This window comes from Poecilia formosa, unplaced genomic scaffold (assembly GCF_000485575.1).
Source record: "Poecilia formosa unplaced genomic scaffold, Poecilia_formosa-5.1.2 Scaffold18, whole genome shotgun sequence".
Taxonomy (NCBI): domain Eukaryota; kingdom Metazoa; phylum Chordata; class Actinopteri; order Cyprinodontiformes; family Poeciliidae; genus Poecilia; species Poecilia formosa.
In genome coordinates this window covers 3,760,161-3,780,743 of record NW_006799957.1, presented here as the reverse complement: position 1 = coordinate 3,780,743, position 20,583 = coordinate 3,760,161, and the positions used below count along the sequence as shown (strand labels likewise).

Genomic DNA, 20,583 nt, shown 5'->3' with positions numbered 1-20,583 from the left:
CTGATCAGCTGTTTTAAGCATAAAGGAGGGAAAAAAAACAGTTGATTATTGAAACAATGGAGACAAAACAATGTTAATTTTCTGTTATCCTACAATTACTGGCTTTACTTTCTAATTAAAAAGCTCAAACACTTATAAAGCTATTGATTTGTGTTCTCTATCCTTATAGAGAACACAAATCTCTGAGCTAAATGAAATGATGAGTTCAAAAAAATTTGAGTAACTATCAGAATTTCCCACTTGAAGTCTGTTTAAGTTAATCCTTATAGAGAATGAAAAAAAAACACAAATAAAAAAATACCTGCTTTTTCCTGCTACTCTCTTCCCCTGTTTGTTAATTACCGCTAAACAAAAGCCCTGACCCTTTCATTTGAATTTAAAAGTAAACATTCTGTTAGAATTTCGTTAAGTAATTACAGAGTTTGATTGTCATCAGTTTTTAAGATTTACTACAGTTACTATAACAAAAACAATAATTATTGATGCAATTTTTATCATTTCTAGACAAAGAATTAACACTAATTAACATTCATAGTGTGCGTGTAGCTTTTTATACCTTTCTGCCCAAATAAATAGCTATGATGTTGTAGAAAAAAGGTTAGTGTTGCTCATACAAGTTCTATCAGATAGTGTAAATGGCTCGTATTTGATATTCCTTCTTCTGTCAGCTGTTTGCCATAATTACTGCAAATTTTACTCCTGACTGGCCGGCGGTTTCTTGGGATGACTCCTCTCCTGAAAACTTTGGATGCCAAGATGTCGAGGTTTATTTGAAGACACACAGGCAGAGCTGAACACTCTGAAACTTTGTTTCACCAGAGAATCTGGATTCAGCCTATTCAAGATGTCTCATCAATCTTTGTGGTTTCAATAAATGCTTCGGTTTGCAATGTAAAACATCATACAGTTGTTTATATAAAAATGAAACTCTTCAAGATTCAGATTTTTCATATCTCAGATGTGTGTTTAAACATTCAATACCTTCTTATAAACTCCTTTTCCATGCTGTTTTTCAACCTATTTTGTTCAGGAAAGCTCAATGCTTACTATACCCTTACAATTAATTATTATGTTAATTGTTATGGCCTCCTTGTAGATAATTGCTTGTAGATTAAGTTAATTGTAATCAGTGCAGCTGATTTGACTTTTCAATGAAACTATTTTATAATATAAGCAGATTCTTACTATTTTAAGACAATGAATTCGCTTTTTATATAATCTTTACATGCTCTATATTATCTATGAGATTATACAATATGCAGAAGTGTGTAATAAGGAAAAGTTGCGTCACAGCTTTAGTTGTTAAAAAAATGGAGGACAAGAGGATGTGGATATTATTAAGTCCAAAAGAGGGCAGCAGTGAGTAAATATAGGAAATAACAGAAACCAGTAGGATTGGTAGAATATTTCAACCATGTCAAGACAAGACAGAAATACTTTACAACATAAACATTAATAATTCAAGGCCAGTATACAAAAACATTCATCAGTGTTGTTCCAATAAAGCACCATTAAACAGTTACTGTTGTAAAAGTTGTGTAGTTTACATAAAATATCAGAGATGAATACATATATCCTAATTTAAATGTATGAACAACAGGTTGGCACCATAGTCATATAAATAAGATTTTCAATTTAGCAAATACTTTTTTAAAAACTGCACACACAGAGGTAATAAAATAAAAAGTAGTAAAAAAAATTAAATCAGTGCAATAACCAGATGCATCCGTGTTAGTTCAGGAAACATTATTTGTGTTTTCGTTGTTATTGATCTCCATCCTGCTGATCAGTTCAGTCACCAGCTGCTGCACGGTTTGAGAGCGCAACCGGCCGACTTCCAGGACGCCCTCGTGGTTCACGCTTTCAGAGTCCTCATAGCTCTTTACCACCTGCCATGGAGACCAATTAATCAATTAATCAGTCATCCAAGCAAAGATCCAGATAACTAACCATTCCTTAAGTTACTACATTCTTTATTAGTCACAGACTTATGAAATAAAGCTGAAAAATAAGAGTTGTGATTGTTTACTATCAGTATTTGTGATTGTTGTCATACCTTATTTGTGATCAGAGAAAGTCCAAAGACTCTTAGACCACAGTGAGTTGCCACGACGACCTCAGGTGCTGTACTCATACCTGAAATAACAATACATTACAGGGGTAGTTTAAAACAGTGATATTAATAAATAGAAAAATCTAAAACATCCCACTTCCTATTTACCCTCTACTTCAGTTAGCCTCATGAACTCATTTTGTTCATTCCTGCCTATTCATAGTTTCTCTCAGTCACAACAAATACTGCTGCCCAAATACTGTCATTTGCTGATGTCTGTTGTAACCCTGTACACCAATCGTTTTACAAAGTACATTCTATAAGGAGATTCTGCTTGAAAATATGTTCATTTGCTTTTGATTAAAGTGCAAGCAATCAATTAGTCTACTTGTTAGCAAACAGAGTAGTTTTTTATTTTATTTTTAAAATTAAGTTCTCCTAGCAAACTATGCCTTCATTTTAGTCTACAACCAAACATCTAAACAACCTTTATGGGAAAAAAAAATCGATTCAGATATGTAGATCTGTCAATTCAGATCACATACCAACTTTAACTTTTGTACATAGGTGTCAACTTTCTATTGACTGAACATGAAAAAAAAAACAATAGAATAAAACAATTAGAAAATCTTCTATCTGGGCCAAACTAAGTGAAAATGTTCCTCCTGGTGCATTGAAGCGTCCATCAAAAACTGCAGCTGCACAACACATTAAATCAGATTTTACAGTGAGCATTATGCATTAAAAATACATTGGTTGGGGAAAAATATTTTCAACTGTGAATGGATTTTTAAATAAAGCTCCTGCAACTTTTTCCTCAGCCATGCAACTGAAATTTTCTTTCAGTAGAGACTCAAAAGAACCCTTTGCTCTTATCCTTCACAACAAGAATAAATTGGATGTACAATCTCTATGTGCATGAGCACAAAAATGTAGAATTGGAGCTAAGAATGAGGAGGAAAGGTCATAATGAGACTGTGCACATTTCTAGTGTCTTAGTGCATCATACCGACTGCGTCCACTCCCAGTCGATGCAGCAGTTTGGCCTCAGCGATGGTTTCAAAGTTGGGTCCACCCACCATGGCATATACACCTTCCTGCACAAGGCTAGAGACACCCATCTGCTTGGCAAGCTCCATCACGAGGCTACGCAGCCCTTTGTCATAGCAACCTGACATAGCTGGAAAGCGTGGCCCAAACCTGCAACAAAAATTTATTGGCATCATTGACATGTAAAGGAAAACTTTTATTCACCACTGTGAGGACAGTAAAATATCACCACAATAATCATGCAGAAATGAAATTACTTTTCATCGTTGGGCCCACACAGTGGGTTCAGACCGACCAGCCCAGGGAAGTTGATGTGGTCCTTGATTATCATGATGTCACCAGGACGTAGGCCATCAGCCAACGAGCCTGCAGCATTTGTCACTATAAGTGTCTCCACTCCCATCAGCTTGAAGACTCGAATGGGAAAGGTCGTCTGATGGAAAGACAGACATGTATTTCTATTTTAGCTATGCTTACTTGGATAGTATGTTACCAAGTGCAAAGATTGGCAGCCATTTGAACATGTTGTACATTGGGAAGCTTTGGGCATGTAAGAAATTTGGTGAGACCATTGACTGTTCAGGATGAAGACACAAGTCTGTTGCCTCTTTTCTTTTTTTGCATTCCTAAGTGAGTTGTTTTTTCTGTAAACAACTACAACTTTTTTTTTTTTTTTTTGCTTTTTTGTTCTCTTCAAAAAGCATTTTGCATGCAGAGGATAAAGTTTGTCTCCTGTGACCAGAAGATCTTATTTCACATGTTTGCTGTGTCCCCTACATAGCTTGAGCAAACCACTAGTGAAATGAATGCTAATTATTAAAAAGATGAGTTTTACAGTGGTTTCTATTGAGTGGTTTTACAGTAAAGGTAGTTAAATATATGCAAGCTGCATATTAATTATTTAGTTATTTGCCACAAATTATATATATGCATTGTTATTAATTTTATTTATTGTGAGCATGCCTGTTTTTTGCACAAATTAACTTTCCACAGTTTTGTTATGGTTTGTCAGGTGATGCAGGATTTTCACTTAGGAAGATAAAACTCTAAGGGTCGGTCTCCTGATAGTCACACAACCTTGTTTCATAGCTAACATTTAAGCATATAAAGGGTATTTTTAGTGAAAGTTTTTATTTTGAATCTGTTTTTTTTTTTTTGGTTTGGGGGGGGGGGTGGGGATTCTTTGCAAAGGGCATTTCACAGGACGCCACCTAAAGGAGAGTCAGGCAGTCTCAGTGTAACACACAGCAGTGACACACAGCAGAGAGCACGTTTGTCTGAATGGGTGTTCTACAGAAGGAAACAAAGGCAGCATTGAACAGTTGACTAAAAGGCTGCATGTGACCAAACCCAAGCATGACAATGTCTCACACACACACACACACACATCCAAGAGACTACAGGTTAGCTTGTAGCATGCTGGTTATTATGTAAACTTTGCCCAGGGTTGCTGGACTGAGATATTTTTTAGCCAACCACTTATGTGAGAATGTTGTAGTTTTGTGGTGGATGTGGATATAGTTGTGAAGACATGTTCTATTTAATCCATGTTTATGTGATGTGTTGTTTTGTCTGTGTATAAATGTATGTTATTAACTCTGCGTGTTCATGGACAGATGTCTTTAGGCTTAGTATTATACTTTGTATTTTCTTACAGTTTGATTTTCTACCAACTTCCTCACACATTTATTCAAATTCCATATGGAAACACACACATGGATGAGTTAGGTTTTCCAAAGTCAAAATCACAAGACACATCCAAGTTTATGCTCACTGGTTGTTTAGATATTTAAGTCTCTGATTTATTCTGTCATTGTATTTTTGTTTTTGCTTAAGCGTAGATGTAACTTTTGTTGTTTTTGTGCATCCTATCAACAAGTTTGACTTTTGGAATAACTATTAGTACACTTGAAATATCTGTGTGAATACCTTAAGGAGTGAATGTCCCTCGTACATGTGGAAGCGGCCCTGCATGCAAACACATGACTTCCCCTTCAATTCCCCAAAAACCAGCCGACCTGCGTGACCTTGTACTGTAACAAAAATAAACATAGTGAGAACATTCATTTTCTTGCTTTCATTGTGCATGTTCACAGAATACAATTGCTTATAATGACAATTACACATCAGAGACATTTCTGACTATAATTTTGCAGGGCTGATGGATAACCAAATTTAGTCTAATGAACAACAACATACTGATCAATACCTAAAAATTAAAATAAGGCATAAATTGAGCAATTAGTTATAATTTTCATACTTCAATTTGAGCTTCAGTTACTTAAATATATGAATAAAAAGAAGCTGAAAACATTTTTTGCAATATTCTTCTTATTAAATATCTGTTTAAAGGCCTTATGATCTTATGAACAAATGAAAATATAAAGTTTTGCTATGCTGTTGTGTTAATGTACAATATTAGTGACATGAATCTATTTGTAAAAATATCAGTATTTTTTAAAGATATCAATTCATAAAAGCATGCACTCATAAATTACCTGTGCTCTGAGGAAACCCTGGTATGTCAGAGTAATCAAAGGAGTCTTGACATTTAAGGGTATCAGCAAGCATGCCCAGTCCAGAGCCGCAAATAATTGCCACGATGGGACGATGCTTTGTATGAGACATCAGCCAATCAGAGGTCTTCTGATATTCATCGTGACTGCAGGAAAATAAACAGCGCAATATCACTCACAAAAATGTAATATTCTTAGTTGTGATGTTATGACCCTAGAAGCATCTTCATGATTGCATAGAAGCAACTAAACTAAAAAGACCTCTAATGTTAGTACATTAGCACTTTTCATGTGTTAAAACAAAATAAATTTCTTTAAATATCTGAAAATGGCACACTGTTGACAATATTATTAACATTTTCAAGCTATTTAACAACAATTTCACATTACAAAACTTTACCGAGCATCAGAAATGATGTTAAAACCTTTTCCCTTACCTGATCTGTTCTTTGCTGTGCATGATGAATGAACGATGATGACCGGTACTACTTCCAGATGTGTGTGTGCGTGTGTGTGTGTTTGTGTGACAGATGAGGAGAGTGTGGTCAGCGGATGCTGATCAGCTTACATATTTACTGGTCACATGCATCTGATTGGTTCAGAACTTGCTCATTCATCAGAAGCAGCCAATAGCGTTACAGTTGGAGTAAAATAGCAATTGTGTGGATTCCTCACATTTTTCTTTCTTTTTTTGGTTGTGCAACAAGCTTTTGGTTCACATAACTCCTAGGATTATTGTGAGATTTTTTTTCCCCCTGTTGCTCAACTGCTAGAGTACAAACTGGGAGCCTGTTAAGATAATTATTCAATCGTTTAATCAATCTATTATCTTGAGTGTGCTTCATTTTTTAAGTATGATGCTCTTGCTATAGTGTAGATTTTTGATATAGGTGATATGGTTTTCTTTTGGTCCAGAGCAGGATTTCCTTTGGGATGATGCAATCAGTGAAAATAATAAAAAAAAATTAATTGATCTGCCATTTGCTACATGAACAAGTTTTCTTTTGCTTTTCCAGTCAGTAAAAATGTTCACCCTTAGTAATGTACTCAATAGAGCTGATTAAGCTAATATATGACTTGAATCTTATGATTCTGGATCATATTTTACAGTCTGCAGAAACTTCTGGAAAGGTTATAAAAAGACCAAAATAAAAGAGTCAGTGCAGCAATATTTTGCTTGGTCACAATATCTTTCCAAACTACGCATAGTTTTTTTTAATTCCAAATCCTAATGTCCAAAATGTAAAACAAATGTCATCTAGCTTAATTTTCCTGAACGCTGAAATCATGTACTATTTTTTATTGTTTAAATAAAACATAACTGCTATAAATCCAGACTCAAGAGGTCCAAGGCTGTGTCAGGCTAATGAGGAGCGGCTAGCAACTCATGATCGCTAATACACTTCACATGTTCCTCTGCTGCCGCTCTGATCAGATGCTGCTAATAAGGCTCATGTGAGCTTGATGGATGCTGAACAGAGATGGACTCGAACCAGCGGACAGCATACAGAACCAGAAGGTTTATACACTTTACTTGTAGCAATGTCACTTTTAGCAAACAAAACCACATTCAGGAGTGCTAAGTATCAAACTCATCAAACTGGTCTCTGGAATCATCTTTGTTTTAACTTTAAGGGATGAACACAAAACTGCATGCAAATGATGCTGCATGTAAACGTGCATAACAGAAGCCATATGGACTCTAGTTAGACGGTTAATGAAAAGAGGAATGTAGATAGTTAGACACTCAGACATGTTTTACCATATTAGTTTTACAATTATTTTCAAAGACATTTTAATCTTTGTAGCTACATGCATTGTGAAAGCCATTTAATTTAATTTACTTTATTTCATTGGGACAACACATATAAATCAACATGTCAGCAGTAAGCATCAATATAAATATGTTAGAGCTAACACAACAGCTAATTTTCTAATTTTCATTTGTTGTCCTAAAGCAGTTAAGAACAAGGCGTGTCCCACGAAACAAAAAGCAGGGAATAATGGAAACATCACCACCTATGTAACACATAACACAAACAACATGAAGAATAAAAATAAGAGCTGGTAAAAACCAAGATTCGATCTTCTAATAGAGAATACTTGTCAGAATAAAAGGTAAGTATGCTTTCCCTCAACTTTCCATAATTATGCATGCAGACATGACTCTGCAAGCAGGAACACTTCCATAGGTAGTTCTGTTGTCAAGGCTTTTTTAATAGCAGTAAAGAGCTGACTGCAAGTATACACTGCATACAACTGGGTTAACCTGTTGTGGCCACTGATTTGTGCTTCTCAGTGTTTAATGCTCTGCTGAATGCTCACCATTACTGCATACCTTCACTTGGGCAGAATGTCAGAAATGTGCTCTCGTTCATTTAAACGTCTTTTAGATATCTAGCATTCTTGGCCATATATGACATACAGACGTTACTTCTGTGTTTTTCATTGTAGCTATTTAAGCTGTGAGGCACAACAATGTTTTAAAAAGCTTATTGTTACATATGTTGTACTTTACACAAAAATAGTTCTTGTGAATATAAAGGAGTAACTTTCCTGACACTATTTATATATCATTAACTAACAAGGGGAGTAATGTGATGTAATAGATATTGATCAATGCAGGGTCTGTAAACCATTCATCTGACTGAAATGTCTCAAAAACTCCTGAATGATGTTTTATCGTTGGGTAAAACTAGTTTTTTGCAACAGATTTAATGTATGAGAGGTATTGAGGGTTTTAAAGTGGAATGTCTCAACAAATCCACAACTAATAACCATAAAAATTGCATAAAGACACACATTTTTTTTATTTATCAAATGCCACCATCAGGGCAAATCATGCATCTGTTTAAAGTTTTGATGTATAATCAAATAAAAAAAAACTCTCCCAAACCCATTCACCAATAAGTCATCTGCAATCTTGAAGTGAAACATAAACATCTCTTTATGTAGACTGCTGATTCATACATTTTACAGATTATGTGAAACCTCAAAAAAATTTTAAATTGGTCTCTTTTACAGTCATGCATCACTTTATGACAGTGAAATAAAACTTCAAACATGTAAAGAAACTAATGTGAAAACCTCCATGTTGACTTCCTTTACCATTGACGAAAGTGCTTTCTGAGGCATAAGTAAATTTGATATATGCAAACCAATGCACCCCCAAGTTTTAAATTATATCTGCCATCTGGATACTCTCCTTGTTTTTCAAAGAAATTAACTGACAGATATGGAGCTCATGGTGGTGTTTTTCCTATTTCAGATAAACTGTACTCATGTTGGAGAACAATAAGATCACGTTTTTCCTATCAAGAGTTTAAAGTTACTAGCATTGACAGCATCATCAGGAAGAGAAATTGTATAATCTGGTGTTCACGAGTCTCCTCGTGTTTGGATTTCTGACAAGATTTTTTTTAACTCCCTACCACATTGTCAGTGATTTGATTTTGAAAATCCCTAAAATCACAAATAAATCCTTTGGAACAACATAAAAAAAATTAAAAGAACAAAAAAGAAAAAAAAAGAAAAGTTGGGTGGGAAAACTAATCAGGAACATATATGTCATCTTGTGAGGGTCATAAAGCAAGGTCACGCACAAAGCTCAGGTCTGGACACAATCATGTGAACCAAAATCTAGAGTTCATCCAAATTATCTCTCTGGTGAGTGTGTGCTAGGAAAGAAATCTAGTAATTAACACTAATCAGACACTAATCAGAGAGGTGCTGTAGACCCTGCGGTGATGGTTTGGTCACGGGAAGTTTAGAGAGGCTTACGAGCATCGAGTTCCTTCCTCCTGAACTGAATGGTTGTCCCATTTTCAAGTTGGTTTCTCTAGTCAACCAACTTGATTCTAATCTGGGGGGAAATATGAACCTCCTTTTGCAGGAGGTTCTCTCCATTATCATAACCATAACCAGTCTTGTGGATCACTTTGCTAGGGAAGTTTAGGTCTATAGGCCATATTTGACTGAGATTTGTCCAGTTGACTTGAAGTTGGCAGTGCACAGGTTTGTTTGTCCAGTTGACAGACCAGGCTTGAGCCACTGGTCTGTCAACCAGAAGCTGGTGTTTGACTGTTTGACTCCTCTGTTATTTTTACCAAAGCCTTTTTTGCCTTTCGTGTATTGATCCATGTGTCTCCTTATCTTGATCACTATGATGTCTGACAGGAGATTTCATTATAGGAATACAGGCTATTAACCAAAAGTGTGATGGATTGTTCCCTTCTGGGAATCTTTCATTGTCAGGACTGTTCTGCCCTCAGTCAGCCATTCAAGGTGAGCTTCATTCCTCTGCAGATGGTTCGTTTGTGCTGCTGATAGGAAACTCCTGCAAAGAAGTCAGCTTCTTGAGCTATTATATGTGACCAGACGCTGCCATAGCATACATCTTAGCTGGTTCGGTGGTGAATAGCCAGTTTGTTCATCTGGTTTTTGTCTCCCTTATCTCTTACATTGGGTGGCTGTTTTACAGTTTCTACAGTCTCAGGTATGGCATCTGTTCATATTTCTTGGATCCCTTATTTTAAAGGTCCTTCACCTCTTGAAATACATAACAAAACAAAAATATCTGTACAAATGCTAATGGTTATTTGCTAATTTTTCAAGCTGCAGTACTGTGTTGTGTTTTAACATAACACAGTACTGTGAAGCGTTGTGAGCTGCCTAATAATTTCCACCACTCGTCTTGCCTAAAATACCACTCCTAAGGCCCTGCAGCTTCTTACAGATATTAAAATAGAAAGCCTTTTTGGCCAATGACTTGTGACTATCCTCCCAAAATCACAAGTCTGAATGGCTGCTGGCCTCTTTCAACTCCACCATTAATTTACAGTTTCAGACCAGAGCAGTCTCTTACTGACCTCCTCTGGAGTTAAACTGCATTTCACCTTCAGTTGTTACTGTAATGTTTAAAACCAAATTAGACACTGTATGTGATCTCAGTAGATGTAATCCTCCTTTGTATTATGCATTTGCAGCCAGGAGGTAAAGTTTTTTTTTTTAAGAGTAAACAAAGATAGATGAAAAGATTTGTCTTCACAGAAACATATTTAAGGTATGATTATGTAAAATGAAGAAAATGTAAGCTACATCATAAAACAAAAACAGATTTTTTTTCAGCATGACATTTTCTAATACGTCCCCAATCTGTGCAAGTTGTGAGGTGGATGGAACCTATCTTGGTGTCTAAACTGTCAATGGGCGAAGCACAAAGTACAACGAGCCTCAGGTCCATCACAGGACAGCAAATAAAACATGCATGCACAAACTGAAGCTCAGCAACAACTTAGAGAAGTCAATTCCCCTAATATGCTTGTTTATGAAATTGTGGGAGGAAGTTGAAGCACCCTGAGATAATTTACACATACACAGGAAGAACATGTGGTATTAATACTCTGAATATTTCAGGAACTGGTGATCTTATGTGGTTTACACATACACCCTCTCAGATTTTATTAATAATGTATGCTAGTATGAAATAAGAAGATGCACAACTGTTGTGTGGATAAAACATCCCTCCTACATGTCGAAACTATGTAGAAGACCATAATATGTGCTAATGCATCTTTGCAAATGTCATACAGAAGATTTCACTAAGTTCTAAGTGTTGCTCAGAACAGTTTACTGCAGACGAGTTTGCTGGGTTTGTCTCCCTCTGGTGGTTGAATGTGGCTCTTCATGCGTGTGAACAATCATGACACAGATGCCTTCTTATCAGCACCACATCAAACCTGATGAACAATAAACCAGCCAGGTGCTGACATCACAGCCAAGTCTGAGGTTGTGATGTCAAGGTGTTGCGACTCGGTTAACACTCTGTCTTATCTCTCTGCACTTCTTCAATGTTTGATTGTCAGAATCAGGAATTCTCCACTGATCCGTCAACACTTTGGCGATTGTGTGTGTCTTACATCATGCTGACATTCTTCACAGATCTCAATGGCACACACACACACACACACACACACACACACTCACACAGAAACACTTAGGAGCCAGCAGGTGTGAGATAACTGGGCTGGTTTAGAACAGAAACACTTTGCTGAAACATTCAGTGTGTTCAAAAGCATCTCCTTGTTGGAGTCAGGTTTAAAGCCGTCTGAACACACTGCAAAGCTATTCAAAGCACTGCTTAATCAGGGCCTCAGTTAGCAATTCTGTGTTGTTGAGTATAACTGACATCAGATTTAGCATGATCTGGTGACTTTAGCAAGATAAATTTAAATCTTAGCATCATTGAACTTCAAACTATTGTGCTTTTATTGATTAGGCTGCATTTAGGTGGGGTGAATTTACCATGAAATTAAAATTGCTTTTACTGCTGTATAGACGTGGATAGAAATGTTCAGAATATTAAGATCTCAGTACTCTTCGGATACGCTTTAAGCCTTCTCATTTCTCATTGACGTTTTTAACTCCCTGAAGTTCTTTTTGCAAAAAGCTGTAATGCATCATTTAAAAAAATATAAAAAATTGTGAAATAAAGAGGAGAGGAAGTGATATATTTAGAAAAGTATTTCATTACTTTTAAGGACATGTTCTGTATACACTTTTGAAAGTTCAAAGTGTATTAAAGTAAAAAAACTTCTGCAGTTGTTAATGCAACCATTTTAGATGTGACATCATGTCAGTATGAGGTCAACGCACACACAAGTCAACACTTCTGTAACTCTTCTGCAATCAGAGGCTGACTTCATCCTTCAAGCCTCAGTTCGTGTGTTCGCGTGTGTGTGTGCGTGTGTGTGTGTGTGTGTGCGTGCATGTGTGTGTGTTGGTCAGCGTTGCGTGTTGATTGCACCTCGTTACGGCAGAAAGCAGACGGATGGTGATGGAGGGAGTGTGTGTTTGTTTGTTTTGTTTGTTTCAGTCGGAGGCGGATGGGCAAATGTGTGTGTTTGTGTGCATGTGTGTGTGTGTGTCTGCATGTGCGTAGGATATTGCCTCAAGTTGCATTTGATGGTTGCACAGGAGAGCAACAAAACCATGGACACAGACTCACAAAGACACATTTTAACACAGCTAAGACATCAAAAAGATGAATGTTAACTGTTTTCATGATATTGACATATTGTTTTGGTTTGTAACACATCAAACTTTTGTTTTTGCTGTCATGACAATACACTTTACCGTTTAAAATTTTGACAGGTAAATCACTTTATTTACAACTCAGTTTTAGAGTTAAATTTACTTTATGAAAGAAATTTACTTAAAATAATTGAAAAATTGAAATGAAAAATGAGACATCCAGCTGTGTGTCAGTTGCAAAATATTAATCTTTTGTTTGTCAGAGGGAGGGACAAAATGAGTTCAAGCATTCTTGCATGAAAGGCACCCTGTGATGCCACTCCCGCCATGCGACACACAACCAGGCCTTTAGCCACACTCCCAAAGAAGAATTAAAGCATCAGTAAACATCGCCATCGTGGTGTAAAACAACTCTAATTTTTTTTTTTCTTTTGCCTTGTGGGCATGCAGCTATATTGCCCATATCATGGTTAAAAGTCAGTCAGTCTACTTTGGCTGCTTTTGTTATGTCAGGACACTATTACTAAAAACAGATATTGACTTTTACAAAATAAATCTAAATTCACTGATGTATGAATTATGGTAAGATTTGTTCTAAGCTTAGTGTTTTCATGCTGAATCAATTTGGCTTTAGACTTCCAAAACTCTGATTGTTAACTAAGTAACTAGTCCCTCATTTTCTAAAGCGACATTAAGGTAAAAATTTTTACTTTTGCATATGTGTGTCTATTTTATTGATTAAATACTTTAATGTCTCAGATGTTCTTTTACTTTTTCTTCAAAGAACTTTTTCTTTTGACTGTAAATATTTTTTCAACAATATTTGCAGATCTTATGAAATAATGGACATTTTTTTCCTTCAGTTGCATTTCAATGCAAAAGCCCCATTTGTGGCAAACTGTGATGTATTGCATACTCTTAATATTTGTCAATTAGACTTGTTGTCTAACAGAAATAATATTACATCTTCCTCAGGAATCTGAGGTACTTCAACTCATCTGTTAGATCAGATGAGCAAGGAGGGGATGCTGGTTCATCCCTTCCTTGAAATACTTTTGATAGATGCTCACCATCGCTGATCAAGAACAACACACAAGCGCTAGAGTTTTTGGGACATGTTCGGATTCAGTTGTCAAACCATCACAATTTTAACTATTGATAAACTGATTCAAACTCTTATGCATTTTGTTATTATATTAAGGCCACAATCTTCAGTTGCTTCCTAATCTAGCTCTTTATGTTGAACCTTGGCTGGACAAGTGACGCACTGATTGCTTCACTTTTAGCACTCGGGCAGTGTTTATTTTTTGTGCGGAAAAGTTCAAACCTGCTAAAATGATTGATCGTGTCACTTACTTGCGACATTTCACAGTTCAGATGTTTGAAGTAATCAGGTCAAGTCTGGAAGCCTGATTGCACTTACTGCTTGCAACTTTTATTAGGATGTTTCCCACTAACCTCGGACTTTCTTCCTTCTATCAGACTTGCACACAAATAACTCATAAAAGTCCCCTGCTAAATGTTATTTCAATCAAGTAAATTTTTTATAACCATGTATTGATAAATAAAACATGGGGAAACATCGCAAATGAAGACCTGCTTCCACGGCATTAAATCACTCTAAATAGAAATGAAATTATAATGAAACACACACAAAGTGAGTCTGCTTTAAAAAATACATCCTCACCAGAGATTCACCGCAGCGGCTCTCTCGTGGAAACACCAGTGCCTTAATCTTGATCATTAAAATAAACATCAAGCCCCCGTCTTGGCTGTTATTCATCCAGCAATCATGTTTTACTTTGGTAAATGAGCGAGAGACCTGATGGTCCCATGGGAGGAAGAATCAGACTAATTAGCTTCTGATGCAACACACCTGAGAAGCGCGTGAGACGCTTCACAGAGCTTCATTTGGTTGATTTAATGTCTCAGACGAACTTGACTGGAGCGCAGGCATTTTCTTTTATAACATGAAACTTAAACACGTTGTGTTTTAGGCTATGACACTGTATGTTCCCCTTCATGTTTGTCTTTACTTCTTAAAAACGTCACCTTATATATCACTTAACATGAAAGAAATTGGTAGATCTTCAACCTTTACTTAGTTTTCATTAAATGCTAATTTTTAAAAATGTGTTTGATTTGCTGAGAAAGCAGAATGCTGCAAAACTTTATATAGCGCTGACAGATTTGTCTGTTAGATGTAGTTAAGAGTGTATTAGATATAAATACGATGCAGTCTGATAGTATTTATCCTTACAGGTTATTTTATGTTAGATTTTCTTTCTCTATGAAATGCTTCAGATCATGAAAAAAAATTGATATCACAAAAAACAATCTGAAAGGAAAAAAAAACTGTATTAACTCAGGTATTTAATAAAGGATGTGAAAAAAAGCGGTTGCTCCCTAAACTTCATAACTGGCTAAACTGTTGGTTGCGATAACTGGCAATGAATCTTTTAAATCACTGTGGAGGAATTTTGGTGAAATAGCTTTTGCAGAATTGTCTTAGCTCAGTCACATTGGACAGTCTTCTAAAAAACATCAGATTTAAGTTCTTAGTTTAATTTCTTTTAGCCATTCAGAGGTGGACTTGTTGGAGTCCTTAAAATAATTATCCTCCTGCATAAACCAGCTTGAGATTAAGAGCATGAACTGATGGTCAGACTTTTTCCTTCAGGATTTTCTTCTTCAATATATTTTTAAACCTCTGGTTTAAGTTTCTCTTCAATTCAGAGTTTCAGTGAAGCTTCAGAGCTAGATCTGAACATTTATAATTATGTTTTTCAGAGTATTATGTATTTTTACAGTATGCACCACAAGCTGTCACATTACTAAACAAAACAAAATATTTTATCCATTTGTAAAAAAGTTGAGTTTGTTTAACTTAAATTTTCCATCACAATTTAACTATTGATAAACTGATTCAAACTCTTATGCATTCCTATCTTTGGAAATATATTTGATTGGTGTCTCCATTAACAGAAAAGAGTCCAAACTGTCACATAAAGTTCATCTTAAAGTTCAGATTTCTCTGTGAAGCAGTTGAAAAAGCTACTTTCTCCGGTCACAAAGTCCAGGTCAAAGGTTGAATCCATCCTCTAACTACAAATATACACACGCACAGCAGTCATGTCACAAAGGATGGTGTATGGAGTCGTCATGCCGACAACAGACATTACTGCTGGTTTCATCACGAAGACAATCCCAGGCTGGCCTCAGTGTGTGTGTTTATAGCTAACCCTCTTTTTTCCCTTTTCTCTCTCTCTCTCTCTGTGTATCTCTCTCTTTCTCTCACACACACACACACAGACACACACACACAGTATTTAGTTGTCTTCTTATCTCAGTTTTACATCATCCCTGGTGACCTCTGAGTGTATGTGTGTGTGTGTGTGCATGTTCCAGGGACAGGCCGGGACAAGTTCAGGTTTATTGCAACAGGGAAAAAAAATGTAATAAGTTTTGTGCTCTGATGTTCTGTAACAACAAACAATGACAGATAGCAATGGTACAGTATCTGTATGCACTGACTGCCTCCTTTCATTATAATCTGGGCTTTTCTGATTTGCTTTGTCAAGCAGCCAATTGCTAAGCAGCCAAGTGCTGTGTAGTCGGGAACATTTTACTAGAACAAATAAAAGCCTTTTACAAACAGAAGGCTGCAAGAGGAGTCAATATTATGAGACACTAAATTCTGAAGCAGGTCCCTTAATCTTTTTCTAATGTGTCATAAAGTTTAGATTTGAAAATGTATCTAAAGCTAGAATAAATATTACTCTTTTTAATATATGCAATCACCACACAGCAATCTCTTTATTGTTGTGTTTGAATTTTACTTTTTAACAGAAGGGATTCAAACTCTTCTCTGGCCCAATAGATATATTTAGAGACTCAGGAATTAGTCCTTTCAGTTTGAGAGCTGCATCTAATCTCTGATGCTTTCACAATCCACAAATTGAGAAAACATGAAACAGTTTTAGTCATTCAACTAAGATTACTGCAAGAACCCATCATCAACAGGTAAAGTCAGACTTCATGATTCAGCTACAGCAAAGAGGCTTGGCACAAATCCAGGCATCCAGGGGAGAGTTTCATGTAAATAAAAAAAAACAACATACAAAATAAAAAAACTAAAAGACTCGCAGCTGACTAATAAGAAAATATTTGCAAACACTTATAAAAGCAGTGTAGATTCCAATTGATTAATGAGTCAGTCATTGATGCTCTTCAACACACAGTTAAAAATTACTTAACCCAGGTAGTTCCAGCTTCAACATGAACCCTCATAATTTCTCATTGACAAACTGAGATTAGATTTGAATAACAAGTTGGGTAAAATACATTCAATACAGTATTCAATCAATCATTCAATGAATTTTATTTATAAAGCACCTTTTACACTAAAAGCTGCTCAAAGTGCTGTAAGATCAATAAAAACAAACAAACAATTATCCACCCCAATATTTGTTGTCTATTTGTTAAGGCAACAAATATTTAAATTTAATCAAAATGTATGTTTTTGAAAAAAATCATGAAAATGTACAATGTCAATAAGATATAAATAAGACCAATCTTTTATATAATGTTCCAATTTTCACAGCAGACATATGTGTCCATTCCTGTTGATCAAAAGATTTTAGCTGCAGCAGCAAAACAAGTCATAGCTTTCTGATTCTCCACATCATGAATGTGCTTTATATTTTCAACAAGAGCCATATCTGGAGACAGATGCATAAATGATGCAAACACATGAAAGCCATCCATGCCTCTTTTCTATACACAAACTGGTCTTTGTCCCCAAAGCACCAAAGTCACCTTTGATTTCAGAAAACAGAAAACTAAATTGCGCAACAAATGACATTACATAAAAAAGAGACGTTTCCTTTAATTGATTTTTGTCTGATTAGTTTTTTTTCTAATAATTTATGTAGATGCTGAATGATGGGTTTCAAAAAATAACAAAACAAAACAAAAAAAAATTGTGCGCAGTGTTAAAGTGAGTGATTTAATGAACATTTCAAGCAGAAAGATGGTTGTAAAAATATTTTTCTGTGCATAATTACAGTCCTCCAACAAGTCATTTTACATAAGATACATGGGTACTTAGTACTGAATGACGCTTTATGACAACAGTCATAAATATTCATGAAGGCTTATTCATGTTCATGACATTAAACAATATTAATAATATATTGAAATATATATTATTTCAAAATATATTGTTTTTCTAATATATAAGAAAAACAAGTAACAGTTTTGGTAACACTTTATTTGAATGGGGTGAATAAGACTGTCATGACACTGTCATAAACATGACATAACGTCTGTCATGAACATGAATAAGCCTTCATGAATATTTATGACTGTTGTCATAAAGCGTCATTCGGTAAATTATGACACTTTTAATACAAAGTTGACATTATTCAAAATGTCTTTGTTATGACAACTTGACATTAACCAGGAAATCATTACTGTTTAAACTTTACCTTTAATAACATAAAGTTACCAAATTTTTAAAGTGCAATCAGTAATACTTTTATAACAAATTTATATCAGTAATGATTTCTTGGTTAATGTCAAGTTGTCATAACAAAGACATTTTGAATAATGTCAACTTTGTATTAAAAGTGTCATAATTTACCGAATGATGCTTTATGACAACAGTCATAAATATTCATGAAGGCTTATTGATGTTCATGACAGGTGTTATGACAGTGTTAGGTCAGTCTTATTCACCCCCTTTCAAATAAAGTGTTACCACATTTTCCTATCATGTGACTTAATAAAAGGAGATAAACTCTGGGAAAGTTCACCTGCATGAATGCTTCACCTCTGGAATATGAGCAAAGTTGTCAAACATAATCAGCAGTTAGCTCAGACCACAGAGTGAGCGAGCCCAGGCGCAGAACATGCTCAAGGGTGTTTCATCGTTTACCCACCTCGGGGCTTTAACAGTTTCTTAAACTCCCACTGTTAGCCAAACTTTAAACTGAGCATTTCCCCGAGGCTCAACAGATCAGGATGCCCTGAGGCGAAACACAGAGAGGAGCAGAAAGAGACCACCAGAACAGACTCGGAACAAGACAGCAGGTGGATGCACAGGAAGCTCAACGCTGTACCAAGCGCACACACACACACACACACACACACACACACAAACATACACAGGGTGACAGACTGCAGACTCAGGTGAAGATCAAAACGTCCCCGTGTCAGCAGCACAGGTGCAAAGCAGGTGATAACCCTGACAAGGAGGGCAGCACGTGTAAGAAGATTGTGAACAAATATGTGTGTTCTGAGTGTGTGTGCACACGAAGCGAGTGTTGCTCCCAGTAAGTGTGTGTTCCCGTGGCAGGCCGTAGTTGAGTCAGACACTTGGCCTCTGATTTCATCACATCGGTTATGAAAGAGACAGTAAAGTTTAACAAGCACACATGCATGCACGCACTGTGTTCCTCCTACTCTATTTCTTCAATATTTCATCATGTGGCGTAAAAACACGCTAACCATGTGGAGATAACCTGCTGCAATAGTGTGTGTGTAGTGCGAGTGTGTAACCAGGTCAGAAAAGCTCCTCGCTTGTCGCATCAAATCAGCAGAGCTGGTCTCACACACACGCAGTCACAGATGTAGAGGCCAGAGGTCAGGACGCGCGCACAGGAAATCTGCATAATGAAGATGTGACCGTGTTACCTGTGGAGGAGCAGATGTCTGTCTGCGGCTCCTGCTGGGATTAAAGGACAAGTTCACCTACATGTGCATCCGCGCACGTGTGATCGGCTCATGCTGGCTGCAAAATGAGCACAAGTTGCGTTAAAAAAGTACATTTCAATACTTTCACATTAGCAGTAAAAATAGATCAAACAAAGAAGGCTCTCTTCTTGATGCTCCATGTAGGCACAGTGTGTCATGACATTTTCCACGGTTCCTTTAATGCGATTTGCTGAAACAAACAAGAACAATAACACGCTTACACCTCAGGTTTGACTCAGTCAAGGAGCAAATTGTCAGACTTTATGCGGTTTATTCTGTGTAGAACAGCACTATACATCTGAAATGAGAACACCCCTGTGCAATACCACTTTAATGTCACACAATTCAACATTGCATCACCTTCAAATGTATGTAATTCTTTTAAGTTGAACAGTGGGGCATCAGCTCTCATAAAAAAATAAAACAGCTTTAATTTACCATATTTCTCTCTGTAGGAGCTCCTCGAGGAAAGTTCAGAATTTCTTTCTGTACTGATGTTTGAATCGTACTTTTCGCAGAAGGAAGAAGGATTGCATAAATCTCTAGATGTTTTGCCCATCGCGAGGTGCTCTTTTTGTTGATATTTTGGAGCTGCGTGCTTGTTTCTTTTTTTTGCTTTGTTTTTGCTTTCAGCGCTAGGATCTTTTTTGAAGTTGCCTAAAAAAAGAGAGAAAAAAAGATGTTGACACTTCAAGCATTTACAAAAAAATAAAAAATAAAATAAATACAAATCTATGAACTCCTAAATTTTGCAACATGGAAAATTGCAGCCTGGTAACTGAAAAAAAAAACTAAACACCAACATTAACTTGTCTAATCTGTGCAAAAGATTGCAACAAACAGAAAAAAACACTTTAATGTAGCCAAAATCATGAAGGTTAAATGCCATTCATGAGTATCATTGATCATATACTCTCTTGCTGCATGGTCAACTGTTTTATGCATTCTTATTTTTTTATTGTGTTTTTACAGAACAAATCCTTAAAACTACAAAGATTACAGTTTGCTTTATTGGACTGCTGCTTGGCAGCAGCGTATTAACTTCACTCCATTGATCCTGTTGGATATTTTGGATTTTATGATTTAAAAATGTTTTAAAAAGTCCCACAAGTACAAAGCTGACACAAGATAAAATGTTTGACTCTGCTTATTTCCATGCCGGCTGGGAGATTAATT

The 20,583-nt window shown here is 36.1% G+C and overlaps 1 protein-coding gene across 3 annotated transcripts; it reads right to left on the bottom strand.

Annotated features, from left to right (window-relative positions):
• Nucleotides 1-1,390: 1,390 nt before the first annotated feature.
• On the bottom strand, nucleotides 1,391-20,038 carry pnp4a (purine nucleoside phosphorylase 4a). 3 transcript variants are annotated; one of them, XM_016668982.1, is made up of 8 exons: nucleotides 19,846-20,038; nucleotides 19,348-19,597; nucleotides 5,602-5,765; nucleotides 5,033-5,136; nucleotides 3,361-3,536; nucleotides 3,063-3,253; nucleotides 2,057-2,136; nucleotides 1,391-1,889 (listed from the first exon to the last, which is right to left on the bottom strand). In XM_016668982.1, exons 3-8 carry the CDS (start codon nucleotides 5,729-5,731, stop codon nucleotides 1,737-1,739), a joined length of 834 nt encoding a protein of 277 aa, XP_016524468.1. In that variant the 5' UTR covers nucleotides 5,732-5,765; nucleotides 19,348-19,597; nucleotides 19,846-20,038; the 3' UTR covers nucleotides 1,391-1,736. The 3 variants fall into 3 exon arrangements, with proteins under 3 accessions (XP_016524468.1, XP_007547116.1, XP_007547115.1); XM_007547054.2 differs by lacking the exons at nucleotides 19,348-19,597; nucleotides 19,846-20,038 and adding an exon at nucleotides 14,339-14,436; XM_007547053.2 differs by lacking the exons at nucleotides 19,348-19,597; nucleotides 19,846-20,038 and adding an exon at nucleotides 6,057-6,828.
• Between the last annotated feature and the right edge of the window lie 545 nt (nucleotides 20,039-20,583).

Excerpts from the sequence above, each read along its gene's own strand:
- pnp4a (XM_007547053.2), bottom strand. The coding sequence starts at position 6,079 with ATGCACAGCAAAGAACAGATCAG. Across the intron at positions 5,137-5,601 it reads AGGGTTTCCTCAGAGCACAG|TACAAGGTCACGCAGGTCGG; the intron begins GTAATTTATGAG and ends TTTTTGTTACAG. Across the intron at positions 3,537-5,032 it reads AGGGACATTCACTCCTTAAG|ACGACCTTTCCCATTCGAGT; the intron begins GTATTCACACAG and ends TCTTTCCATCAG.